This window comes from Neolamprologus brichardi, chromosome 17, assembly GCF_056152115.1.
Source record: "Neolamprologus brichardi isolate AB-2024 chromosome 17, ASM5615211v1, whole genome shotgun sequence".
NCBI classification, from domain to species: Eukaryota; Metazoa; Chordata; class Actinopteri; order Cichliformes; family Cichlidae; genus Neolamprologus; species Neolamprologus brichardi.
The window spans coordinates 23303350-23330995 of record NC_142120.1 but is presented as its reverse complement, the minus strand read 5'-3'; the positions used below and the strand labels follow the sequence as shown (position 1 = coordinate 23330995).

The window sequence follows — 27646 nt, the reverse complement described above, 5'->3', positions numbered from 1 at the left end:
TCAGCCTTTTGCTATCAATGGGCAATTAACCCCTTACCTAAAAAGCTATCACTTCACCTAGCTTCTCTAAGCTAATTATAGGCTAATCTCTAACATTTCTTTTATCTAAAAATGATTGAAAGAGTAATTGTAAAACAGCTAGACTGGACTGGCCCCGTCCCCACCCTGATGTACAAAAATTGGATGGATGGAGGTCTGTGAATACATTAAAAAATTTTGTGATATGTTTACTTGCAGCTCATATTAATTAATGTTGTTCTGATGTTAACTCATTTTCAGATGATTCGGTGTACGACTCTGCGGAGCCTTTCCTGACTGACGATACCACCGGTGGCTGCAGCCTTGCTTTGCCGTCTACCATGTTGCTCACCCTCCTTCTCATACTCCTCATCTCCTACTCATAGCAGCTTTCTGAGTCAGACCAAGCACCGCCCCACCACCGCTACCACTCTGAAAAAACTTGATGAAGGAAACTAATGTAGCTTCCTCTTACTGAACTTTGGCCTTTACCTCAATAATACTCAAAGGCTCTAACCATCAGAGGAGGCAAGAACAGTGGTGGGGGGAGCTTGAGGCTGCATATCAACTCTGTGTGGAATTTCTGGGATCATCCCTGCTCTTCTTTTAATGTTTCTGTCAAGCTGTCATATAAAATTGTGTTACAGATCCACAAGTCAAGACTTTAAAGGATCTCGTGTTAACATTTCCAGGTTCCATCTCTGAATATTGGTGCATAATGCTTTATTTTTAAAACTGTGAGGGTGATTTATTGTATTTACATCCAACAGCCGCTTCCTGAGTTTTAGACATTGAGATAGACTGAGATTTATATCCTGCTTAAGACACTAGAGATCTTGTCCTGGTGCATGGTCAATAGTCCAAGTAAATACAAGGTCATAATGACCAAAACTAGCAATATTGCCTTACAATGAGCCATGACCTCAGTTTCACAATCAACCATTGATCAGTGGCATAAGTATCAATCACAGCTAGCTAGGAAAAGGCTGCAAAGAGAGCAATACAAGATGGTGAAAGATGTGCTCTTAGGTCTCTTCCTCAGTTGAGCAATGGTCGCTCACTTTTCACTTTTCAATGTCCTTGACTACCTGCTCAAGTCTTCCTCTTTGTCCAGGATGTGCTCATCCTAGTCTGTCTAGTTTAATGAAACTGTGCACCTACCCTTGTTGCCACAATGGTGATTCTGTCTTTACAGCATAACACGTGTGTCTTCCTCTTCTTCATGCTTGTATTGGATGTTGGGGGCTTTGCATTCCTGAGGCAGGCTGCAACTTTCATCTGAAGTTGCCAACCACAAAAATTGTTTCACGATGCATATTTTATCCCTGTTATTAGTTTCACTAGCTGGATTTGTCTTGCCGTGAAAGCTCAACTCTTTCTTAAGAATGGCTTTCCCTGCTTGAGAGAGTTGTCTGTCAGATACATTCATCACCCACTAGTCAAAGTGCTTGGTGTGAATTTAGCATACATCTGTCCGTTTCCACCATGCAGCAAGTAGCTCAGACTTCTGCTGTCTCATCTGTGACTATTCATGCTGTTCTCATCTAGAAGCTATCGGTTCCTGGGTTTTGCCTATTGTGCCTAACATTTATATGAATGAAATGGAGAAAAGCTCTGATATCCTATCTTGGAACACCATTGAGCCTTTGGTCCAGATATAAATGACAATCTGGTGGACAAACACATCAAGTTCATCAGTCTAGATATAAAAACGTTACAGGCAATCATTGTCAGACTGTGAAATTACTAATTCATACACCACAATGTGGGTGTCATCAGGACAGTACAACAGAGCAAACATTTTCCCATACACACAGTGGCCAGGGAAGCTGAAGAACATCATAACAAAGAGACCCTGCATAGATTTGTTTTTTGTGATTTGGTGCTATGAAATAAAATATAACTGAATTGAATTAAATGTGGTTGTCCCAGTGGAGCATTTGTCAAAGCTGGCAACATGCTGACCAAACAAAAACCACTGATGAACTGGTGTTTGTTAGGATTGGACAGCTTTTCTTCTTCTTTATTTATTTATTTATTTTCACCATTGTGAAATCAAATTCTAAAACATAATACACCAAAAACGAAACAACCATTGCTGAACCAAGGAGGGGGCATAAGAGTATGTCTTTCACCATATTAAAACGCTGTGATTGCAGCAATTTCCCAACTCTGTGGTAGTACTCGTCTGCTTTGATCAGTGGTAATGGCAGTTTGCATATTAATGGTGGTGTTTTTGTCATGTAACTGCACTGTTTAAAGGTTGGGGAAGCCTACAGTTAGCGCAGACTGAAGAAGTCACTTGTGTTGCAAGGTTTCTTCCACTGAAAACCATGTGTAGAGATCAAAAGAATAAAGTTCCTGGCACTAAATATCTTAATATCTTGCTGTGCAAGTGGTTTCAAGCTAAAGTTGATAATTGAAAGATTTTAGACAAGACACTGGATAAAAATCTTGGCAATATAGGTAACTTTCTTTTGCGATAGCTGCGAAACAATGTGACAATTATTTAAATGAATACTTTCATCTGTAATTAAACTCATGGTATTTAGGGATTATACAGGTTAACGACAGGCCCCTTATTTTCCCAGTAAACTCCCAAAAACCAAGCTATTAACTTAGCTGTAAATTATTAGTGTATTTGCAACAATGACCCAGATAATTACTAACTACAAACTGTAAAAGAAATTGTTTAAGTGTTGATAACTACACTATGAAGTATTGGCTTGTTATATTTAATGCAATTACATTTTTTTGTTGGGACAGTACGCAATTTTACCTTCCCTGCGAGCAGCACTATGTGACAGCAGGGAAGACAGAATCCCTTTACAGTAGAAGAGCAGTCTTGCAAAAGCTAGATACAGGGAGGGGCAGCTTTCTGCCATAACTTTACGTAACTGTAACTTAGTTTTATCTTTCAAAAAAAGTGTACATTTATTATGAAATCTTACTGTGAAGTAACGTTTGATAGGGACTCATTTTCAGGAACGCATATGAGCAAAATAACAGTTACCTTAAAATCAACCAAAATGTTATTGTATGTTTTTTCTACTGTTCTAGGCAGCTGTTGGTTTCTTCACTTGTTGGTAACAAAATTAAACATATTATGTAACAGATTTACACATTTTAATTTCTGTGTTAAAATGTACAACTGCAGGTACAGTATGGAACATTTCCAAAATAAAATGCTCAAGAAATTACTAGACTAGTGGTACATATCTAAAATTAGAAACATCCTTTCTCAGAGTAATGCTGAAAGTCACGTTTATCACTTCTGTGCTGGACTACTGTAATTCGTTATTATCAGCATTTCCTTAAAACTCCCTGAGGAGCTTTTAGTTGATCCAAAATGCTACAGCAAGAGTACTGACAGGGACTAGAAAGAGAGGATATTTCGCCCATACTTGCTTCATTGGCTCCCTGTTAAATCCAGAATCAAATTTAAAATCCTTCTCATCACATACATGGTCTTGTATAATTAGGCCCCATTTTATTTTAAAGAGCTTTACAGGACTGTATCACCCCAGCAGAGCACTTCACTCTCAGACTGTGGGCTTGTTTGTAGTTCCCAGGTGCTTGCTCATAGGCGGTTGACTGATTGTTGGGTTTATTCTGGGGTTGGTTATTGTTATTCTGGGGTCTTTACCTTACAATATATTACAACAAATTTATTAAAGACATATATACACTACCAGTCAAAAGTTTGGACACACCTTGTCATTTAATGTTTTTTCTTTATTTTTGCAAACACATACTGAAGACATCTATTATATGAGTCAAGCTATATGGAATTATGCAGCAACGAAAAAAGGATAAATAACTTTATACATATCTTATGTTTTAGAATTCTGAAAGTAGCTACCATTTGCTTTGCTGACAGGGCTGCAATGACCTGAAATGGTTGAAATGAAATGGACCATCAGTTGTGTTGTGCAGAAGTCAGGTTGGCACAGAGCTGACAGCCCTAATTTGACAACTGTTAGAATTCATATTATGGCAAGGACTAATCAAATAAGTAAAGAGAAACAACAGTTCATCATTACTTTAAGAACTGACAGTCCGTCAGTCTGGAAAATTTTGTAAACTTTGAATGTGTTCCCAAGTGCAGTCACAAAAACCATCAAGCACTATGATGAAACTGGCTCACATGAGGACCGCCTCAGGAAAGGAAGACAAAGAGTCACCTCTGCTGCAGAGGATAAATATATCCGAGTCACCAGCTTCAAAAATCACAAGTTAACAGCACCTCAGATTAGAGCCCAGATAAATGCCACACAGAGTTCGAGTACCAGACACATCTCTTCATCAACTGTTCAGAGGAGACTGCATGAATCTGCTATTTGCACTTTATGGTCAAATAGCTGCTAAGAAACCACTACTAAGGAAAAGCACCAAGCAAAAGAGATTTGTTTGGACCAATACAAGGAATGGACATTAGACCAGTGGAAATCTCTGCTTTGGTCTGATGAGTCCAAATTTGAGATGTTTGGTTCCACCCTCCCTGTCTTTGTGCAATGCAGAAAAGGTGAACAGATGGTCTCTACATGCATGGTTCCCACCATGAAGCATGGAGGAGGAGGTGTGGTGGTGTAGGAGTGCTTTGCTGGTTGAGGATTTATTCAAAATTGAAGGCACACTGAACCAGTATGGCTACCACAGCATCCTCCAGCGACATCCCATCCCATCCAGTTTTCGTTTAGTTGGACCATCATTTATTTTTCAACATGACAATGACCCTAAACACACCTCCAGGCTGTGTAAGGCCTATCTGACCAAGAAGGAGAGTGATGGAGTGCTGGCCTCCGCAGTCACCTGACCTAAACGCAGTTGAGATGGTTTGTGATGAGATGGACCGCAGAGTGAAGGCAAAGGGGCCAACAAGTGCTCAGCATCTCTGTGAACTCCTTCGAGACTGTTGGAAAACCATTTCAGGTGACTTCCTCATGAAGAGTGGCTATTTTTAAGAATCTAAAATATAAAACATGTTTTGAGTTATTTCACACTTTTTTGTTTACTACATAATTTCATATGTGTTCACTGATAGTTTTGTTGCCTTCAGTGAGAATCTACAAAGTAAATAAACATGATAAAGAAAAAACATTAAATGTGAAGATGTGTCTAAACTTTTCACTGGTAGTTTATTTACATACATACTTGTATATAGTCCCATAGTTTTCAGTGAATGTAAACTGACATGCACTGTGAACTAATAGACAAACCAGGCTAAGCCATGAAGTCCAAAAAATTGTCTGTAGATCTCCGAGACAGGATTGTATTGACAAACACATCAGGGAAGGGTACAGAAAAACTTCTGCAGCATTGAAGGTCACCGGGACTCTTCCCAGAGCTGGCTGCTCAGCCAATCTGAACAGTATTATTGCCAAAAGGCACTATTCAGGTAACTCTCAGAGCATGAGAAACAAAATTCTCTGGCTTGAATGCAAAGTGTCATGTCTTATGTAACCCTGGAACTGCTCATCACCTGGCCAATATAATTACTACAGTGAAGCATGGTGGTGGAAGCATCATGCTGTCAGGATGTTTTTTGCCAGCAGGAGTCAGGGTGAAAAACTGTAAGGCCTAGTTTAGGGTTAAGGGAAAGATTAATACAGGAATCTACATGGAAATCTTTGATGATAACCTGCTTTAGAGCACTTTGAACCTCAAGGATCAAGACTCTAAGTACACAGCCCAGATAACAAAGGAGTGGGAGTGGCTTTGGGACCAATTTGTGAATGTCCTGAACCAGAGGCTAGACTTGAAGCTGACTGAATATCTGAAAGGATCTGAAAATGGCTGTTCACCAGTTCTCCACATCCAACCTGATGAAGCTTGAAAGGTTCATAAAGAAGAATGGGAGAAATTTTAAGTAGGTATGTCAAGCTTGGAGCATCATACTAAAAAAAAAACATGAGGGTGTAATTGCTGCCAAAAGTGATTCAACAAAGTATTCACCAAATACTTATGTACGTTATATTTTTGTTTTTTCTTGTCTTGTACATCTTATATATTTTGCATAAAGTTGCACGAGATATTGTACAAGTAGATGATTATCCCACAAAAGCCTTTAAAGTATGTTTTTCAGCAACAAAGTTTGAATAGTGAGATCAATAGGACCTAAGGAATTATATCTTGTTAGAATACTTGTGTTGTTTTTAGTACAGCATCTTACACACTTACACAGACAAATGCTGACATACATTGTTAGGATTTTGTTAGGGTTGGGTTTAGACCTTTGTCTGTACAGTTTCTGATTCTTATAATCTTGAGGTCACTTGAATGTATGGTTGACTTAGCATGACCTTTGTCTATGGCTGCTGAAAGCAAGCAGACAACGTGAGGTAAGCGTAGACTTTATTAAAAGTTTACAAAGCTCCCATGTATGAAAACAGAGGCCAATGTGGAAGTGCCTTGAACCTTCATTCTTTTTCATGGCTAGCACGGTGTAACGCCATTAACCGAAAGAAATGAGATGTGTATATGGTCTCAATAAATATTTTCTCAATTAGGTTATTAGTCAATCACTACCTTTAAGTTGCCTCCAGTAAAACATTATGTTTGTCAAATAAACTGTAGTCCAATTTAGAGTCAAAAGAAAAAGCATGTTATGCTTTGTCACTACCAGTGAAAAAATGATCTCATGTAGAACTATTGTGTGCCCTTCAGCTCAATCTCTCATTCAAATTGATAACTTTGGTTTCACAAAACAAGATGATAATTACTTAAACCAACACTTGACTTGACAGTATATGTACTCCTTTTATATACTCTATGAAGTTTCATGAACTCACAGCTAACATTGTGTCACAGGTAAAGTAATTTAAAGTAGCTTCACTAACTGACAAATCAAACTATTACATGTATCTATAAAACAATATACCTTCACAGGTGTGAAATTGTGTTAACTATTGTATTTCATAGTAAGTAGTCACTTTTGTAAAAGTGTTCATCTGAATTAACAACATAATTAGTTCAGAAATTCATACTTTTTCAATAATGTAATTAAAGTTCTCTGTAATCACGCTCTCAGTTATAAACCCCAAGAACTTGATTTTGTTCGTCTGGATGTAGCGTTTTCAGAGGGAGAAATGCTTCGTCAGTCATGGTCTCACGGCCAATGATGGATGGTCTTTGATCATATTAATTATCAAAAGCTGACCTCACAGCCCATTCTTCACCAGTGGTGCTAGTTTCAGTCATTATGCAAATGTACTGTTTATAAGGTTGGGGAAACCTGCAGTGAGCTGAGACTGAAGAAGTCACTTGGATGAGTGACGAAAAATTTCTCTCTCACACTGAAAACGCTACGTCCAGATGAACAGAATCAATTTTTTGAGATTTCTTTACCTGGATGATTGAGCATGCATCAAGATATCAGTTATATAGAACAGAGTAAAGTGGAATAACGTGGCTGATTTCTCTCTCACATTATAAGTGTTAAGAAGAAAATGATAGGGAAGCCTATCTATAGTTCTAACTGTTCTAGTCAATGGCCTTTTGTTTCTGCCAAAGACTTGTGAAATATGTCTAATGGATAAATCTTTAGGGTCAGGGTCAGTTAAAGGGGAGGAGTGTGTTTTATTATTTTCTGAACTGTGATGTTTTGTTGTTTAAAAAATGTCCTGTGCAAAACACAAATGAAGAAATAGAAAAATGGCCTTTTACCTCACTGGTGCTGGATTTTTCATGACTGATAAACAGCGACACAGTGTGGTTTTAGATGTAGTCTTTTTTTTGTTCTTCCCATCTCTCCATACCATCCCCCTTTTTTTCCTGATGGCTGGACAGTGTGTCCTTTGAAGTAAATAAGCAGGGACTTGTTGAGAAATGCAGTATATCCAATGAACACACTGAGATAGATTCTGATGATGACAAACCACTTGTACTCCAATGAAGAACTAACAAAACAAGAGGATGTAGATGCTAATGTCTGTATCAACAACACATTGTTTTTTAAATTTGTATTTTACTTTTTTCCCATCTTTCTGTTTATGAATTTATTGGTAGAACTGAGAAGTGATCTGTCTGATGTTTGTAACTGTTTGTTGTTGTTGTTGTTGTTGTTGTTGTTGTTTTACATGCATTGCAATGGTCTCTTGTTGCTTGGTAAGTAATAGATTGGATTTCTTTGTTGAGTTCAGTCAGTATGTAGTATAAGACAATGTGATGGAGAGGAGGAAAGAAATCTAGAGGAAATTAGTTCTGATTGTGGTTTTTGTGAGTGGGAGTGAGCTCTCCCTGTCATCTGGTTTACAGCGTCTGAGAAAAAGATGTTTTTCTACACTCGAGTGTCTGAATATTTTATTCCTTTTAAGAAAAAAGTAATAAGAAAAGTTCTTGTATATTTTCATATTGAATGCAAATGAAATCCTGTTGTAAAACAGGTATTTTTCTGATTAGATAAAGAGCTATGGAAAAGTTAGATGTCATCAGGACTTGTAGCACTGCAGGAAGAATAAAACTTCAAAATGCATTTATTTAATTTATGTAATCTCAGAGAGAAAATGTGTGAATCTTTGATAAACTTACCACAGATAAAATAAAAATAAAATCCACTAAAGGTGCATCTTCCTTCATTGTTGCATTTGACCAACTTTTGACAGGTTCCACTGGCATACAGGGGTCCGTGTGCTGTCGCGTATCACACGCCCCGTATAAATGCGTAATTAAAGGGAACCCCCCTCAGATATTCACTGTTCTTCCTCCACACAAATAATTTACTGTTATTTCTGTACATATGATAGTGAACTTATCTCTATTTACAAATAAAGACGTGTTTGCATGCAACACACTACCCCTCCCTCTCCCATAATGATGATGAACAGTTCTCAAACTGAATTCATCTTTATTACTTATGGATCAAGTACTTAAAATGAAGCAATAAAAAGCAGAAGGTAAGAATACTCAGGTAAGTATGAACCCATTTGTATTCATTTTACTTAATTTTTGTGTGGGGCAAAAATTACACAAATAATGCAGTAAAGTCTATTCTCTCCTCCCTGCAAAACAAGCAAGAAGTACAGAAAAAAAGAGACTGGATTATGCTAAAGATCATATCAGTGAACCGGGAATATGAAACCCTGAGAGAAGTTGCCTAATCACAAGTTTAACTGAAAGAGGCAGCCTTAAGTGTGCTGTGAAAACTCAAATACTAGATACGAGGAACAAAACATAATAACAAAGAAAAGCAAAATAGCAAAACTGAAAACATTCAGCAGGGGACGCAAGAGTGTCAAAGTAAAACAGGAACCAAGAGACATTCACAAAGATGTAGACTTGACACTGGGACGTGGAGACATAACTGACTGGGGAGACAGAGGAAACATGGAGACAAGGGTGACTAGACATGAAACGTGGAACTCGGAGAAGGCAAAGGCAAAAACAATAAAGAGAACCAAAACCACGAAGAGCAACCAATCCGAGAATAAAACTTAAACTTCAATAAAACCCAGTACCATGACACTCCTACATATTGTGTTCCACACTTCTTACAAGTTATTGAATATACACAGTTCTTAGAACGCTGATTATCCTTACATGGTGAAAGGAAAACACTGTCATTTTAAAAACTGTGCAACCATTTACGGTGCTGAAAAATTTGCCTCTGAGGTCTGGGTCTAGCCTCAGAGAGTGGTGCGATTTTGGCCTTTATAAGATCATCTCTCAGGTTTTTATTTCTCCTACAGGCTGCAATTAACTTATAATCTCAAAACATTTGGGTGTCCTGAACAAGTTTCTGAAAGTGCTTCCTAACAAACGTGGTAACCACTGAGAGAAGAGGAGAGACATCAACGGGCCTGATCTGTAAAAAGGATTTGAAACACTTCCTTAAGAAAAAGCGACAGTACCCTCTTGTGGACAATGCCGAGAATCGGACTTTAGTAGCTTTCCTGAAATCAGTCTGCTGAGTTCAGATCCTATGAAATCTCAATAATTGGGACGTAATTAGTCCAGCAAATGTATGCTTTGGATGAAAGCTTGTCTTAAACAAGAGGACATGTGTATCTGTTTGTTTGAAAAATACTTTTACATCCAGTCCATGGTTATTTAGAATTTATTTGGCCCCTTAAATGTGGTTGTATCCAAGAAATCAATTGAGTTTTTTTAAATAATGGATTTAAGCTTAATCGAGGCATTATGGCTGTTTAGAGTCCTTAAAAACACTTCAAAATCTTGTTCAGAATGTTACCATATTGCCCAAATATGATCAGAAAACCGATAATAATGTAACGGTTTTTTCTCATATTTTTCTAAGACAGAGGTCTCCCACTTTGCCATGATGTATGGCGTATGCAGGGGCAAACTTTTCACCATCACCACCCCTTTATTTGCAAATAGAAGTCCCTGTTGAATTCACAATCATTTTTCATTAGGATGACTTCCAGCAGTTCCAGTAATAATTTGTCTGGTCTTCTCTTGTGAGAATTTCTGAAAAATTCTCCTTACTGCATTTATTCCTTCTTTAATGTCTATATTTGTATAGAGGCTATCAATGTCAATTGTAAACAGAACGGATTCAATGGGGGCTTCTAGTTATAGAAGAGCCCTGTCCTTGGCTCAATAAATACTTCTTGTGCTTCTTCTGATACAAGTTATTAATTACCTTTTCAACTATTGGTATTGTGTCTAAATAAACTGGTTTCTTTAACTTGAAGTAGTACGTTTTGTCATTCAGCTGCTTGTAGCCTCCCTCCTCCTCTATGTCCAAAATCACTACAGCACTCGCCTTGTCTGCTGGTTTTAAAATAATTTCTTTTCCTAGATTTTTTAAATGCTTTTGTTTCTGCTGTAGTTAAGTTAGGTTTGATGCAACATATTCGAAAATAGTTTTGGAAATAATCCCAGTACAGCTTTCACCAGGGGCGGATGCTGACCTATGTGGCGAGACCAGTCAGATTTTAGGTTAAAGGCTGAAATTCCGAATCGTTTTTATTCCAATAATATATAGCCAATTTGACCCTTCTATGATATTGTTGGATATCATATTTACATTGGAACCATAGATTTTTATTGTAGCCCTTTGTGGGAATTAAATTGCGACCCCTATTCAGCTGAGGAGTGGAAGGGTGAAATTCTTTAGAAAGGTTTACTACACCATTCCCCCCCTCCCACTGCTTCGACCTTATGGGGATGTTCGATTTACATATTCATTCTAATACTGAAACACAGACATTGCATTTATTTTTTAATCCAATTAATACTGTCTCAGTGCAAAAGTTAAAAGCAGGATATACAGGAATGTGTTCCTCCAAACCTTAAAATTGTTCTTTGTGGGGAAGGGCATTGGAGAAATTGATGACCGGGATAAAGATTTCAGCTTCCGGAAATCTCTTTTGGGCTGTCTTCAGTGCCCCTTTCACCTCAGTCACCGGCATTTTTTTTTTTTTATCCTTCTGTGACTTGTCGTTCCGGCCAAAGGATAAGACAAATTTATCCACCATCATGCTGCAGGTTGCTTTCTCCAGCACGGCTTCTGCTTGGCACCATTTTGCTCCTGCAAAGCTGTCAATCTGCACTCCCTTTTTTGCAAAAGGTGGGAGTCTGGCAACATTGGAGTCTCAAATGAAGGTTTTGGTGAGGGCGGTGAAGCAGGAGGAGAATCCTCTGCTGGTTTTGTTTGGAGGCGGGTCTGCACACTGGACCTCAGTATGTCTAGGTTTATGGGGGTCAGTCTGTAGTGTGCTACAGTGTGTGGTATGGATACTTTGGTTGTTTTGCCTCCTCTGGTTTCTGAGGGGTTGGATTCTGTGTTTGCGAGATCAGCCACATTGCTACTCAGCTCCACAAGAGGTTGGGGTGGCTGGGCAGGGGGAGGTGATCCCTCTCCGCCAGGGGCCTTCCGCTCCCAGATGGGAGTTCTTTTCATCCTCTGGTCCCTTGGCGCTGATTGGCCAGGGTCAGTCTCCTGTAAGTTAGTAGGAGGGGTGTTCATCAGACTGTTCTCACTCCCTTCCTCTCTGTCTACAAAGGGTGACCAGTCACCCACGATGGGATCGGTCATAGTTGAGGGTGTGTTTTTGGATGAAGTACACATTGCAGGCGGGGCATGAACATGCACAGTGGTGATTATTATCTAGTTGGTGTTGCCCTGTGGTGTGGTGGATCACATATGAAGGGAAGTTTGCTTCAGTGAGGGGTTCTACATTTCCCCGCTCATCTGTGGATGTTGCTCAAGTTCACTGGATGTGCCCTGCTGGTCAGATGGCCTGGTGGCTGGCATCAGGTCTGCCAGCTTGGCTATGATGACTGCTTGGGCCTGGTCCAGGGACTCCAGCTTGAGACGGTGGCCCAGATTCTTTTTGGCCCAGGACAATGCTATCTCAAAGGGAGCCCTCCAGCCCTGTATGGGAATCTACAAATTTTTTTTATACTCCATCCACTATATTCTGAATATAGAGGATTAATATGGCTGTGTGGGTCAAATTCCCCTCAATCAGAGTTTGTGTTTTCATAGCTGGCTTAATAACCGTCACTAAATTTTGCTCAAAGGAGGAGGATAATCTTCTTGTGAGACATTTTTCAGTTGATGCACTGATTTACTCAGTTTATGAATGATGCAAACTTTAGCAGAAAAGTCAGGATCATCTGACTGAATTTGCATCAAAGGTCTGGCTTTACATACCATCCTTTTCGGCCTGACCTTCGCTCAAATCCCCGGTCCTGCCACAGCAGTGCTGGGCAGTATGGCGGTCAGCAACTGGTGGTTCTCTACCGCGGTTCTGCTTCCATTGTTAGTGAAAGTCCCTCTCACCTTCATATCTTCCCCCTCTAAGGTTTGGGTTTGCCGCCCATCCCGGGACAGGAAGCTGTTTCGGTGGACGGTTTCCGTCTGTATGCTCTGTCCGTCCGATTACAGTCTCTCTTCTGGCCTCTACTTTGCTCCATCACGGTCCAGAGCTCGTCTTCAGATCACGCAGGCATGTTTGAGGCCTAGCCTGTTGCCTTAACTTTGCAGTGTAGACACTATTAACTTTGCTAGTTAATCCTAAGTGGCTATATGCTAGCAAATCACACGCACTTATTTTTTCTGTGATAAATAAGCACTTTTAATCTTAACTGACTCAATTAATTACAAAACCATTTATATGCAAGCCAAAGGTGCAATGTTTCGGTTTGTAATCAAACCTTCATCAGGCTGGCTTGCTTGATTTCAGTCTGTATGACAGGTGCAGATTTGTTGAAGATCACACATGTGTGTTCGATCACATGTCATAATGGCTTTTCAGTGTCCACAGCCAATCAGAGAAAATTACTCAATGACTGTAGAAAACATGGCAGATATGTCTCTATCGCCCCCTGGTGTCTGGCAGCAGTATAGGTCGTAAACCCTAACCTAAAATAAATAAATTCTCCTCAGATACATTTTTTCCAAAGATTCTTTCTTTTGTTATCAATAGTTCTCATCACGCTGACTGATGTCCAAGGGGTCTCCTTTCCCATAAGTTTGATTCTAATTCCTACTGCGGTGATGTTAAATTGGGGTGTAACGTCATCATGAGAGCTTTGACTGGTAGCTGCAGTCACGGAGAAACTTGCGTATCTCTGTTCGGGAATAGCAGATAGAGCGGGGACGCTGAGAGGAGGTCCAGCGTTTACGCTACGAAAACACGACCGACTGTTTTAACCTGACAGCCTGAGGTGTTCTTCGGTAAACTGGACTAATTTCAATTACTGCAGAAAACTGTTTTCTATAGTCATGGAAATTACACGGGTCAAAGATCTTTGTATTAAGAGGGACCTGATTGGTCACTCACCTGTCTGCTGCATTCAGGGACCTCATGAACACAAATTTACAATTTCAGATGTGATTACGAAACATAATTGAAAATTGCCCTGACAAATGGCCCTACACAGTCCTATTTACATATGAGCAAGCAAGCAAACAATTTATTTACAGAACAACTCCGAGCTGAAAACAAAGTGCTGTACACTTGACATGCCCCAAAATGATACATTGAATAAAAATAGAAATAAAAAATAAAATATAAAATGATAATTAGAATTTAATTTAAAACAATAAAATCAGGGTCATACTGTGTCATACGCCAAGAAGTAAAAATGGATTTTAAGAGGTGTTTTAAATCCATTTTCATCCATTTTCTTCCACTTACAACATATGGTACAGGATATTGCAATTTGGGCATCTCACAAGACCTTTCCTTATTGTTGCTTTTCCACAGGAAGTAGGCACAGTGAGACAAATTGCAATCCTACAATAAAGATTACCTTATGTCATCCATCATAGATGAAGGTATGCACAACTGCATCCGGTGCGAACTTCCTGCTGAACTACATGACTGGATCACATCCGGACTGGAGACAGCAACTCCATGTTGGACTTTTGGAGGCTGGAGCTGGTTCTGCTTTGGACCGGAGAAAACCTCCAGTTGTTCAACAATCAGTTCATCACAGGTATGTTGTCACTGGCGCTGTTGAGCTGTGTTTGAGCCTCTGATGAGATCTATGTTTTCTCACGATGAGACATTGAACTCTTTGATTATTCAGTATGATCATGAAGGGTCCTGACAGAAAACATTCACCTCTTCACGCAGCTGTGGCTGCAGATGCCTTGTGTCAGCTGACCTGTGCTTTCTGTGTGAAGAGGGGTGGAGGGCCTCTACCCGGAGGAGGTCACACAGCAGCTGAAGTATAGTAAGTAGGTGAGCAGAAGGAGAACTGGAAAAATCGTTTTGAGCACATGAGGTACAGACAGACATTGTCCTTCATTAAAATTGGTTACCAAAACAAACTCTGAAGGAGAGTGATGTTGGAAGAAATTCAAATCAGAAATTAATTGTTGGTTGTGATTATCTAACCCATGGCAGTGGTGCTCCACAAGAACAAATGTTACATGCTTAAAATAAGGGGCCGTTAGTGGATGTAAGTGAAGAAAATGGTGAAAGTTGTCTTTGTGAGTTAGAAAACAGCTACAGCACAATTTAATATCTCTTCTGTTAGAGAAGCAAACTGTTCTGCACACACCAGAGAGTGCCGTGGCAGAAGTAATCATATAGCTTTGTCAAACCAGTAAGCTGTCAGAGTCACTTCCACAAAACTGAGTGAGGGCCGCATTAGAAACAATATGAAAGAAGCAGTGCTAAAAGTCACAAACTGACTTGATGATAGTTTGTGCCAAAGATCTACAGAGCTGCGGAGAAAGCTTAGTTGAACTGAGCAGAGAGCCCAGAGAACCAATTGGAACAATAAACAGAAATCTGGAGCAGAGCAGACAAATCGGACAGTCTCAGGCCTAAAGAGCAGAGCTCAGGAGGTGAAGCTAAGAGTGAAAGACTGGCAGGGGAGGGAGGCTGTTCTCCAGCTGTTTACGATAAATAAAGTTTTGGGGGGGCTAAATAAAGTTTTTTTTTTACTTTGACTTGATAAAGTTTAACATTTAACAACAGATGTTAATGAGAGTGAATCTACAAGGTCCAAGCCCAGTGAAAAATAAAATTGAATTTATTCTGGAACTAACACCAAAGCTACACACAGTGGGCAGGTTGTCACAATAGAATTTGCTCCAGGCCCATCAACGTCAGCAGCCATCAGAGAGAGAGACCAGCACAGTCTCTGCGCACAGAAAATCTGCGTTGCGCACAAAAGGAAATCTAACGTGAATTGAAATAAAAATTATTACTTTAACAATTCTGTTTTGCTGTTTTGTCAGTAAGTGACTGGCTGCTCCCGTATGGGATTAGAACGATGGCACCTTATCCCATAGTCCAGCCAATAATGCGATTCACACTCGTATATACGCAGCTAATCAACGTCAGGCTTGACAGGCTATGACAGCGTCCTTATGTGCCGACACCGGTGTTTTAGCTGGCAAAGCGGTGTGGCTGATGTGGAGTGAAGCCACGTTAATGACAACGTGTACAACCACTGGAGATGTGAGCAGGACGGACGGAACAATTGATGGAAAAAGTGTGGACTTTATACCAGTTTTTAAATTGTGTTGATAGGCCACGTAAAACCAGAGTTATGATAAAACTATTTGCAATGTTTGATTTTCTTCCTGAATACTATCCTTGTTTATATTTACTGCGGGAAGAAACGGTAAAAACGTCGTTTTATAAGGAAAACGCTCAAAAGCACTCTCCACCTATTAGCAAAAACAACGCCAAAAAAACCCACACATTCCTATTGGTCGCAAAATGTCGACCAATCAAAAAATGATTTGGCAACATGGCCATGACCAGTTGTTTAGGGAGGGCGGAAGTTTTAGGAGTGACGGCGGTGTTTTGAGATGTGAGAGATTTGCGACGTTTAGCGCAAATCTTGCGTAGTTAGTAGTCAATAGTTCTGTTGTGTGTGTCAGAACAATGAGGCGACTGCTGAATGTTACAGATGTTACAGGAGTGATACATCTCCTGTTGTCAGGCCTGCAGGTATCAGGCTGTTGTTGTCCTTTATCTCATAGTGGACAGAAATTATTTTTTGGAGTGGCACAAATAATTTGTGTGGCATCAAATTTGACGCAGAATACCTGATTGTTCTGTAAATAGTATGAAATGTTTGTTTAAAAAAACGCCTTGGCTGCAAACAGCTGCAAAAAACTGTTTGCACTACTCAGTTACTTTTTTGAAGAAGTAACTATATAATTATTGCCCAACATTGGTCATTCTTTACTGTATTTTGCAGACAGAGAGTTACAGGACTCTCTCCCAGACCACAGACTCTTAACACAAGTCAGAGCTTATATATCTATCTATATATATATATATATATATATATATATATATATATATATATATATATATAGATAGATATAGATATAGATATATAGATATATATATAGATATATATATGTGTGTGTGTAATTAAAAAAAATCATTGTAAGTGGGCTGAAGTAGTTAATTAAAAGTAGTCTAACATAAATGTAAATGCTGTAATTTAATTATTTTAATAAACCATGTAACTTGGATGGATTCGATGCTGGCGTGACCACAGTGCACACGCCTGCTGTTGCTCACAGTGGTCCAAGGGATCGCTCAAGGAGTTTGTGTGTTTGCTCAGACACATGAAAAATTAGAGGGAACATTGGAGACCAGCATGGTGGAGAAAAAGTGTTTGTGGGGAGTGCCAGTTTATGAGAGAGATTATAGTATTAAATGGAGAGCTGAAATCAACAAATACAGAGGGCCTTGAGTACCCCAACAAATTAATTAAATCATTAAATATGTCATTTATGTATCATTATTTCAAATTGAAAAAAATATGTATAATAGAAAATATGTATATATATAAATTAAATGTTAATTAATTTCATTTAAAACATTTAATTATTTCCAGTTTTAATTATTTACCATTATTTAATGACATCATTGATATTGGCACTCCTGGCCCTGCTGCACAACTTTGGATTTGTGTAGAATTACTTGTGCTAGGACAAATAAGCATACTTCCCAAAGACAAGCGGTAGGGTATGATGTTCCGCACTGCAAAACTTTACCTATGTCACTCATTAGAAGAATTGCTGCAATTAAAATCAATCTGTTCTCGCCAATTCCTTAGAAATCCTCTTTTGCTTGGTTGAAGTCACCAGATTCAAATATCTCAAGGATCTTATGGATAGACGAACAATCCAAAAAAACTCACCAGAAGCTAACACACAATGGTGGTTTGAGCTACCAAAGTCAAATCACTACTGCTTAGCTAAAGAGAACAATATTTCTTGTTAATTGACACATCACTACAGTGGTATGAAAGTTTTTGCCCCCTTCCTGATTACCTATTTTTTGCATGTTTGTCAAACTTAACTATTTCAGATCATCAAAGAATTATAAATATAAGACAAACACAACATAAGTAAACACAAAATGCAGTTTCTAAATGAAGGTGTTTATGATTAAGGGGGGGAAAAAAATCCAAACCTACATGGCAGAGTGTGAAAAAGTGTTTGCCCCCTAAAACTAATAACCAGTATTATACAAACTTCACTGAGCTTACAGCTTATCAGTGTGAAAGATGGCTGGCACCGAAAGGATATTGAATATTGATGACATGTATTTAAAGACACACACACGTTCTTCGGCTATGCCGTTGTTGTTAGCTTGGACTTGGTGAGCTTCATCAGATATTCCTGAACTTTGTCTGTTCCTCACAAATTTTGTAATCTCGCAAGATTTTCAATTTTACCTTGGCAGTTCTTTTCCAGTGCTAAGACATGATTGTAGATGTCAGCAAAGTCCCTGAGCATGGGACAACATTCCTCCTCTACTCACATTATTGGTTACTGCAATTTGGAGATGATTTTGTTCAAAATGCACCCATCTGAACCCTCGTCCCCCTCACCGTCCCTAGTCCCAGGTGGCTGTGATTGTGGAAGGCTGTGGTTCCAAGAACTGGAGGTTCTTGGATAGGTCTTCGCTGTGTGGCTTCTTCAAATTACTCCACCTGGAGTTCACAGCTGGTGTGGGTGGAGAACGCCCACAACTCAATGACATCTTCAGCCACTGGAGTGTCTCCCTTCGAGGCCTCCCTGGGATACCAATCCCCGTTGCTGTCTGTCTCGGAAGGGGAACTCCCTTCCCTTCAATCCAGCATCACGTGCGTCGTTGTCGCCACCGCCACCACCAGATCCTCAGGTCAGTGGAACAAAATAAACGTTTGGCAGATTGTCATGTTTCAGCTCCCACATATCAGGCTGATCAGAAGGTCTGGCTCTCCACCAAAAATGTACCTCTGAGGACCAAATCTAAGAAGTAGGAAACTTGGTTCATTGGCACATTTGAGGTGCTGTTAATTATTAACCCAGTGACTGAGTGTTTTTACAGTGGAGCATTTGTAAATATTGAGTGTTGGAGTTGTTTACCTGTCACACCACTGACCACAAGAACTGAGCGGGAGTCAGGAGCACATTTACAGAAGCCACGTTTGTGGAAAGTCTTTCAGTATTGTTCACATTCCCACTGTAAATAACAGTGAGAATTTACAAAATCCTCCATTTTGGTCCCGTTCTTGCCATGCACTTTGAAAAACGACTGGAAGTATTAGTGATTGGGTTTTTTTGTTTGTTTTTTTATATCCCATTAAAAAAAATTATTGTTTGTGTAAAATTCCTTTAAAAAAAAGTCATTTCTAAAATGTACAATGTTTCTAAAATGTAAAATGTATGTTTTGGATTTAGAACATCGGTTGGACTACATGTGTAGAGAGTCATTTAGCAGCATCACCTAAAGAACTCCACTACACCTGTCTCAGCAGCATCAATAAGGGTTTAGATCTCTGCTCCATTATTAACATATAATAACTCCAGCATCTCCTTGCTGTTGGGTAATTAAAAAATAATAATTACCTATGAAAGAGAAAAAATGTGATGTAATCGTAACGTACATAAAGTTCAGAATCTCAAGTTTCCACAAATGACTTTTTACTTTAAATTATTTGGACTCATTCTAATCATTGTTGAGCTTTTGATTTTGTTTAGGTATATGCCAAAGGTCTAATTGTGATGTATATGGAGGTAAAAGGTGAGGTAAAATGAGTTAGTTCCCCTTCCAAGTTACTCAACAGTGAAGCTTGGGAACAATCCCACAGCTGAAAACATGGGGTGGATCTATTGATTTATCGTCTGAGCAGTGCGGAAGATGGCAGTGTTGAGGGCATGGTGATGGATAATCAGAAAGCCATCACAATTTACTTTTGCCAACACCTGTGGAGTGCTTTATTCCAAGACACTGACATTGTTTTAAGATGTGTGGATAAAGTTTGGCATTCCAGGAAAACCAGCTCTCTGATGCAGCGCAGAATCAGCACAGAGCTGTGTGTCTCCTTGTTGCAGGGCTGATAAGATGAAGGGTTAGTGGCTAATTCTGCAACACTGTTGTAATGTTGTGAAATGACAGTGAAAGGGGAAGTATAATGATTGTGTTGCTCCAAGGTGGTTTGACAATAGCAAGCAGTTTACTGCAGGCTGGAAGAATTTTCAGACATGGGGTTCATCCAGAGTGCAGTGCCTGGGCACAGCCACAAGGTGGTGATAGAAGTTGAGGTGGGTCAGGGTTAGGGTCTGATGAGGGCTTTGATGGGTGACCTTCTGTCCAGTTGGTGTTGTTTGCCTCTCCTCAGACCTGGCTGCAGTCTGCTGATTATAGAAGAGTCTGCAGTACAGAAAAGCAAGAACAAGCAGACCCCAGACCCACTGCAAACACTAAATAACGAGACGACTCCATGTGGCTGCCGTACTTAAGAAAATCTTTGTGCAGAAGCGAATCGTGTTTCTCTCCAGAGATTCGTGGGATGATGTTTGCATGCTTCAGCTCCACCCTGAAGCTCTGAGTCTGCCATTGGATTTTACCATTCACTGTGAACTCCGATGGAGGGCGTTCTTAAACGCAACACAGCACCACCTTTTGATTACAGTCTCTCACAGAGGGCCTGCTCACCTATTACTGCTGCACTAACAACTTACAATATCAGATCACAGCTCATCATTTTCGTACGAAACTTGGAAAAAAATAAAGTGTACTTTATTGATCCCCTTGGGGAAATTCCTCTCTGCATTTAACCCATTCACTCAGTGAAGCAGTGGGCAACCATTGGACGCCCGAGGAGCAGTGTGTATAGACAGTACCTTGCCCAGGGGTACCGCAGGGTAGCTGTTCAGTGGATTTGAATCACCGGCCTTCCCATCATGGGGCCACCACTCTACCTACTGAGCTATCCCTACCCTAAAAAAAAGGATGCTATGTCAGAAATGGACTGTGGTCATAGAACCAATGTTTGATTTTAATGAGCCAAATAAAAAAAAATCACATAAATTAAAAAGTCAGCGACAAACAGGTCATAAGACATTTTTACTATTAGTACTTTTACTTTATTTAAATGTTGCTTTTTGTACATGAGATTATAGATAAAGTTTTATTGGGGATGACCACAGTTAAATAAACGTGAATGAAAGAATCTGCAGGAAATAAAGTTTCATCTTCCTTAAACTTCATGATTTTTCCGCCCCGCCCCCTGCATGTCAGCGCGCGGGTCTGCGGACGTGGCATGCGTGCTTCCTTCTTTCCTCTCGTGAAGAAGGACCAATAAGAAAAGAGTCCGCGGACAGCAACCCTCTGACATCTTCGAGGGAGCATGACGTATAACTGAGGTGGACCAATCAGGTCGAGGGAAATTTCTGAGGCGGGCTCTGATTGGCTGCGGAGGCCCAGAGGCGGCTCCGCGGGGTCGCAGACAGCGGGGCTCGGTGTGAGGAACGAGCAGAGCAGCGGTCGCCAGGTGTAAGAGTAGCACGCGCACAGGTGAGAGGAGAGCAGGTGAGTTGATGCTCCAACAGCTGTAGCGAGTTTGAGGCAATCTGCAGTTTTATGAATATCTACGTTAAACAGAAACTGTGATGTTTGTAAAACCAGAGTTTATTATCATGTGACTGACGTTTGCGAGAGAAGCTGACTGTGAGTGAAAATATTCATAGAGGAATTTAAAGTTTAAAACGTAAACTTTGTTTCTGTGTGTGTGTGGGGTGGGCGTGCGTGCGTGCGTATGTGTGTGTTGTGTCTGTGTCCTTGTATGTGTGTCACAGTGTGTGTCAGGATGGTGCGTCCAGTGCTTATGTTCCTCATCCTTGCTGTGGTGGTCAGCAGCAGCAGTAAGCCCACAGAGAGGAAAAGTCGGGTCCATCATGAGGAGCCTCTGAGCGCCCTTGAGCATGACGACCAGAAAAACTTCGACTACGACCACGAAGCATTTTTGGGACAAGAGGAGGCCAAAACCTTCGAGCAACTTCCTCCAGAGGAGAGCCAACGCAGACTCGGGTGAGTTCAGGTCATCTGAAGATTCGGCTGGTTTTTCTGAGTGATGAAGAGAAGCAGGCCGGCCTCGGCTCTCCACATTTAAGTACAGTCCGATCAGACTGTGGCTGAGCGCTGTGCAGGGACAGGGTCCACAGAGCATAATGAGAAATTCAGACAATCACTTCCTGTAGCTGCGTCATGCTGACCGTGAGGAAATAGACGTCCTCACGGGTCGAATTGTCTCCACCTCCAGCTGCTGCAGACGCAGGAGAAACTTTACATTTTCAACTCACATACTCAGCTGTGTTCACAGAAAACTCAATACAATTAAAATAAAGTCCAGTGTATTTCCTGGACCTGTGAGCTCAGTTTGGGTTCAGTTAGGTTAGATATTTCTCAAGTCCAGTCTTTATTTTTGTTGCCTCTCATTAAGACGTTGTTTTTGGCTTTGCGCTCTGGTAATTTGTGTCTCTACAGCATCATCGTGGATAAAATGGACACTAACCGCGATGGTTTCGTCTCTGAGGAGGAGCTGAAGGCCTGGATCAGAAATGCTCAGAAGAAGCACATCTATGACAGCGTGGAGAATCAGTGGAAAGACTTCGACTTGAACGGCGACGGCCGCATCAGCTGGGACGAGTACAGGAACGTGACATACGGCAGTTATCTGGGTCAGGACTCCATCTGAGGTTATTAGGTCTTCTTTGATAAATGTTTTTGTGCTGTAATCAATCTGATCAGGTCTCTCATTGCTTGGCTCCAGATGACCCTTCAAAGGAATCAGAGTACAACTACACCCACATGATGTCGAGGGACGAGCGGAGGTTCCGGGTCGCAGACAGGAATGGAGACCTCGTCGCAGACAAACAGGAGTTTTCCGCTTTTCTTCATCCTGAAGAACACGAGTACATGAAGGACGTCGTGGTGCAGGTGAGACTGATGCCGTGGGGTCATGTGACCCACTGTTTCGTTTCAAATATTTAACTTTCTTTTTTTGTCACAGGAAACGATCGAAGACATCGACAAGAATGGAGACGGGTTTATCGACCTGAAGGAGTATATCGGTGAGGTTTTATCGATCAGGTGGAGCATTAGAGGAAACAGGAAGCAGCTGATCTGAAGGTCAGGAGGTCAGGCCTTTACCTTCTCCTGACAGACGGACTAGGCAGTGATGGTCTCATGATGAAAATGGACCTTGGAGCCTATGCATGCTTTTTGTGATGTCAGGCAGCAGGGGGCAGCACTGTGACGAGCTCGCTGCTGAATACCACAAAATTTACCTGCGGCTGAATTTATTCTGTGCGCTGCAGCTTTCCTTTTTATGATTAGCCAATCTGTGTGTGTGTGTGTGTGTGTGGGGACTGTAACCAAACAGATAACAGATTTAAGTTCCTCTTCTAAGTTTGGTCACTTCCTGTCACGTCCAATTCCCCTCCCTGAGCCTGATTCTGCCACAGGTTTCTTCCTTTTAAAAGGGTGTTTTTTCTTCCCACTGTCACCAAAGTGCTTGCTCATAGGGCGTCGTATGATTGTTGGAGTTTCTCTGTATTATTGTATTGCCTTGAGGAAAATGTTGTTGTGATTTGTGCTATATAAACAAACTGAATTGAATTGTCGTAGGTGACATGTACATGTCTGAGGACGGAGAGGAGGAGCCTGAGTGGGTGGCGACAGAGCGTCAGCAGTTCTCGGAGTTCAGAGACAAAAACAAGGATGGGAAGATGGACAAAGAGGAGACGATGGACTGGATCCTTCCCTCTGACTATGACCATGCTGAGGCCGAAGCCCAACATCTGCTGCATGAGTCTGATGCCAACCAGGTGAGGCTGAACCAAAAGCGCCATTCGCAGCTTTCTGTTTACCTGCTTGCATGTGTAACAGCTGATTTTTGTGTCTTCAGGATGGAAAACTGAGCAAGAAAGAGATTCTGGACAAGCATGAGGTGTTTGTCGGAAGTCAGGTGACAGACTTTGGAGAGGCGCTACTGCGACACGACGAGTTCTAGAGGGTCACATGATTGAAGCGTCGCTGGAACAAACTGCTTCTGAATTTTGGTGGAAACTTTATGGAGATAATTTATTTTTAGAGCCAAAGAAGAAAAAACAGTTTTGATGTTCAAGAGTTACTGCCAGGTTGTTAGGCCAGACTTTTTTATTTTTCGTATGTGTTTTTGCTCCTCACGAGTTTCTGCAGTACAGAAGCGTAAAACACTGACCCGCCATTTTCACTAAAATCCACTTGTCATTGGGACACAGGTGGACTAAAAGGAGTGCTCGTGTGAGTTCAGGTGAGAGCGCCTTACTGTCATAGCTGTGTTGGTCATTCGGAAAAAAATGTCACGTAACGTTTTACGCTTCGTACTTCAGAGCGATGCCACTTTGGAGCAAATAACAAATAATTTTATAAAGATTTAAAGATGCCTTAAAGCTTAAAAAATCTACAGACAAAGTCTGAGTTTTATGTCACATTTTTACCTGTTTATCAATAAAAAAAGTGAAACTCAGAGTTTGGTTTCGTGAACGTTTTATTCAGAAAGTCTAAAGAAAGACACTTCACTGTTTTTAATGTTTATTTTTGCCTTTTATCTAAACACGTATGTTCTACAGGAACATAGATATCAGCTGATCGTGTGTACGTATAAACTGTATTTACATAACGATGAGTATACAGGAAACATTCTTCCTCCAAACTCTGACCTGTGAAAGTCCTCTTCAGCTCAGTCACGCCCTCTTAAAAGTCCTTTGTGTCACTTTTGTGTGAGCATTAAGAAGCTGTGGACACTTCAGTCTTTGTGGAAACTTCGGAGGATTCATCCATTGTCTTTCCAAACACCATCTCCATGATACAGCCATTAAACTGAGAACAGAACAGAAGAACTCATCATCACTTCAGCGGCAGGGACAACTCAAACTGTCAGAGAAAAGCTGCGAAAAACTAAACCCTGCATTCTGCACTGTGTTATCTGAGTGTGCTCACCTGTTTGTTCATGAAGACGTAGATGAGCGGGTTGTAGACGCAGGCGCTCTTAGAGAAAAACGCCGGGATGGTGACAAGTCGATAGTCTTTGTTTTCATCTGTGGAGTAGGCAAAGTAAAGAGCTGCCAGGGCGTACGGGCCATAGCAGGTGACGAAGGACCCCACCATAACGATAATCATTCTTGACACCTCCTTCTCCGCCTTCTGGGTGGAGGCTGACTCAGCCTGCTGGGCTGCAACCTGCAGAGGAAACAACAAGGCTAAGCTTTAATGGAGTGAAATTCTCAAGCTCCAAACACACAACCAGCACAGAGACTCATTTAATCACTTAGTGCTGGCTGATTGATTGATTGACTCACCGCTCTCAGAGCACCCAGCAGCTGGGAGTAGCAGAACATGATGATCGTGAGAGGAATGATGAAGCAGGTCAACATGAGGAAGTGTGTGTAGCTGTTCGTGTTGTACTCCACATTGTGAGTGTACCAGTCGGGTCCACAGGAGCAGCCCAGACCTTCAGGGATGTACCTACCAACACAGACAGTCAGCTCACATGTGCAGGACACACACGGCCAGAATCACCTGGTGCCTACAGTACCTGCTCCAGCCAAAGAAAGGTGGGCAGGCGCAGCCGACGCCCATGAACCAGGTGAAGGCCACTGCAGCCAGAGCGTGATTTGAGCCAAACTTAAAGGCTCCGAACGGTTTACAAATGACCAGGTACCTCTCAAAGGAAAGCACCGCCAAAGACCAGGCGGTCACCAGACCTGAGGAGGAGGGAGAAAAACACCATTGCATCTGCACACACCTGTACACATCCTGCCGATGGATCGGGTGGTTTACCTGCCACGGAACCCACAGCAGACTCCAGAGCACACAGCGTGTGACCCAGGAAGTAGTAACCTCGCAGGGAGGATACGAACACCTGACTGACGGAGAAGGTGACGAAGATGAAGCCGCAGAAGGAGATGTTGACAAGAATGAAGTTGAGTGGGACTCTGAGCTTCTTGTACTTCATCGTCGCCAGGAGAACAACGAAGTTTAAAGGAGCGCCAGCAAAAAAAACAAAACCCATAAAGGCGGCCTGCAGGTAAAAGACCCAGACAGGGGCCAGGTAATACTGGGGCCCCTCAAAGGGACTGATTTTGGAGATGTTCTCGTACAGGTGGAAGTATTTTCCCATTGTGACCCTGAGCTCTTTGCCGCTGCCGCTGTGTCAGCCTCTTATATACGCTCATAAACCACTTACAGCAAAGATTATGCTGCTGGGATTTTTCTAAACTTTAAGGATTAAGAACTTCTGACTCCTTAATCTGCTTACAGAAGGTTTTCTCTGTGAACACAAGGATCCACCCGAGTTTACCTCACTGCTCAAATAAAACGTTGTGCTTTAAAGGTGACCGCAGTCGCATGCATGTCTTATTTAAATATTTATTTATGATTTTGGTAAATGGCTCTGGGATTAGCCCTTTAACTCCAAGGAATTGAACCTAGAACCATGTGGTCAGTGGATGAGTTTTCCCTCTGTTTCCAAACAAACTTAATTTAATGATTGATTTCATTAATTAAATTATTAGTGATCAACACATACTTACAACAGCAATCGTATTAACAGCCAATAACATGACAGCAAAACTTTAATTATGCTAAATGATTTATCTGTACTCTTTAAGTTTGGTTACACGTAATAACTAGAAACATTAGCATCCCGCTAACCAGCTCACTGTTGTGGAGAGGTCGGTGGGTGAGAAGCGGGTACACTTGGACAGGTCACAGATTCAAACAAAGATCTCTTTTAGTGAGGCAACAGAGCTGACTGTTGCTCTGCTGCCAACTCTAAAAATCCTTCTTACAGATGAAGAGGTAAGTCCCTGCTGTGTGATATGGTTTGTAATGGGTTTATAAAGTTTTTAGTGTAATAAACACAAGCTGTTGTCAGGCCCACTGCAGGGCAATGAAGACGCCTGATGATGAAGAGCAGCAGCAGGTGGCTGACGGATCTAAATCCAATAAGAGTCTTTTGTTTTTCCGTGTGCCCAACTTCCGATGTAATCCGGATATTTCAGATTTACCTGACCAGGTGATCCTCCTCAATCCTCCAAATCCTTAAAACATCGTCACACAGTCAGATTAGAAGACTCACGACCACTGAAACGGTTAACGTGGTTCAGCGTGAGGAAGACTGTGAGGAAGAGGAGGAGGAAGAACACCGAGCCTTTAAGAAGGAGCTGTCCTCCAACCTTCATCACTTCTCCTGCCCAGAGTCCGGACAGCGTCGCAGACAAGAAGAAACTGCTCCGTCTCCACTTCTGTTGCCCATTTTCATCCTGGACCAGGCTGAAGAGGAGACACATTTATTGACTGATCGATTGATCAATGGCTGTAATGATTGCTGACCTTTAGAGCGGGGGCTGTATCATAACCAGGCTGTGAGCTGCATGGAGCATGGGTATGATACGACCTCAGTTTGGAGGTGACTTGCAGCCTTAAAAGACTGATTAATCATTGATGTATTGACTATTGATTACTTGCTACTAAGGATTATTGATTAAGCTCCTGGTGGTTCAGATATGAAGACCGAAGATTACGTCTGCTGCTTTCACTGTTTAATGTTAGGTTTCTGTTTGTTGTGAGTCTGTGCTGTAACACCAAAGGTCACAGTGGCCTCAGGTGTTCATGTATCCTGTATTATTTATTTTCATCCTTAATGTCTGTTAAATAAAAAAAGAACCTGCTGATCAATGAAGTAATTTGATTGTGTGAATCATTACTTTACTTCAAACATTTAAATGAAACTCAGAAGCTGTTTTGGTTTAATTATTATTTGTAATAAAATTGCTTTTTGGAGCATTGAGGCACACTATTATTCATCAGATTTATTATCCTGTTATTACAGTTATAACTTCAGAAATGTT

The 27646-nt window shown here is 41.0% G+C and overlaps 4 protein-coding genes across 6 annotated transcripts in view; 2 read left to right on the top strand and 2 right to left on the bottom strand.

Moving 5' to 3' along the window:
- Window positions 1–8568, top strand: part of LOC102787196 (ephrin-A2-like) — a 61624-nt gene extending 53056 nt beyond the window's left edge. Inside the window, exon 4 of the mRNA XM_006781093.3 lies at window positions 280–8568. Coding sequence (XP_006781156.2) covers window positions 280–404 — 125 coding nt within the window. The 3' untranslated portion in view covers window positions 405–8568. The remainder of the gene's footprint in view (window positions 1–279) is intronic.
- Window positions 8569–11273: 2705 nt separating this feature from the next.
- Window positions 11274–12643, bottom strand: LOC148097935 (uncharacterized). The gene is made up of 4 exons (XM_087831075.1): window positions 12581–12643; window positions 12199–12370; window positions 11737–11979; window positions 11274–11575 (listed from the first exon to the last, which is right to left on the bottom strand). Exons 1-4 carry the CDS (start codon window positions 12641–12643, stop codon window positions 11274–11276), a joined length of 780 nt encoding a protein of 259 aa, XP_087687201.1.
- An 8552-nt stretch (window positions 12644–21195) lies between these two features.
- calua (calumenin a) lies at window positions 21196–24261 on the top strand. 3 transcript variants are annotated; one of them, XM_006781092.3, is made up of 7 exons: window positions 21196–21281; window positions 21548–21779; window positions 22236–22429; window positions 22522–22688; window positions 22762–22822; window positions 23379–23578; window positions 23659–24261. In XM_006781092.3, the coding sequence occupies exons 2-7, from the start codon at window positions 21559–21561 to the stop codon at window positions 23761–23763; spliced, it is 948 nt and encodes a 315-aa protein (XP_006781155.2). In that variant the 5' UTR covers window positions 21196–21281; window positions 21548–21558; the 3' UTR covers window positions 23764–24261. The 3 variants fall into 3 exon arrangements, with proteins under 3 accessions (XP_006781155.2, XP_035764241.2, XP_087687030.1); XM_035908348.2 differs by having other exon boundaries at window positions 21201–21266; XM_087830904.1 differs by lacking the exon at window positions 21196–21281 and having other exon boundaries at window positions 21535–21779.
- Window positions 24262–24313: 52 nt separating this feature from the next.
- Window positions 24314–25929, bottom strand: opn1sw1 (opsin 1 (cone pigments), short-wave-sensitive 1). The gene is made up of 5 exons (XM_006781091.2): window positions 25575–25929; window positions 25330–25498; window positions 25094–25259; window positions 24735–24974; window positions 24314–24614 (listed from the first exon to the last, which is right to left on the bottom strand). The coding sequence occupies exons 1-5, from the start codon at window positions 25912–25914 to the stop codon at window positions 24522–24524; spliced, it is 1008 nt and encodes a 335-aa protein (XP_006781154.2). The 5' UTR covers window positions 25915–25929; the 3' UTR covers window positions 24314–24521.
- Between the last annotated feature and the right edge of the window lie 1717 nt (window positions 25930–27646).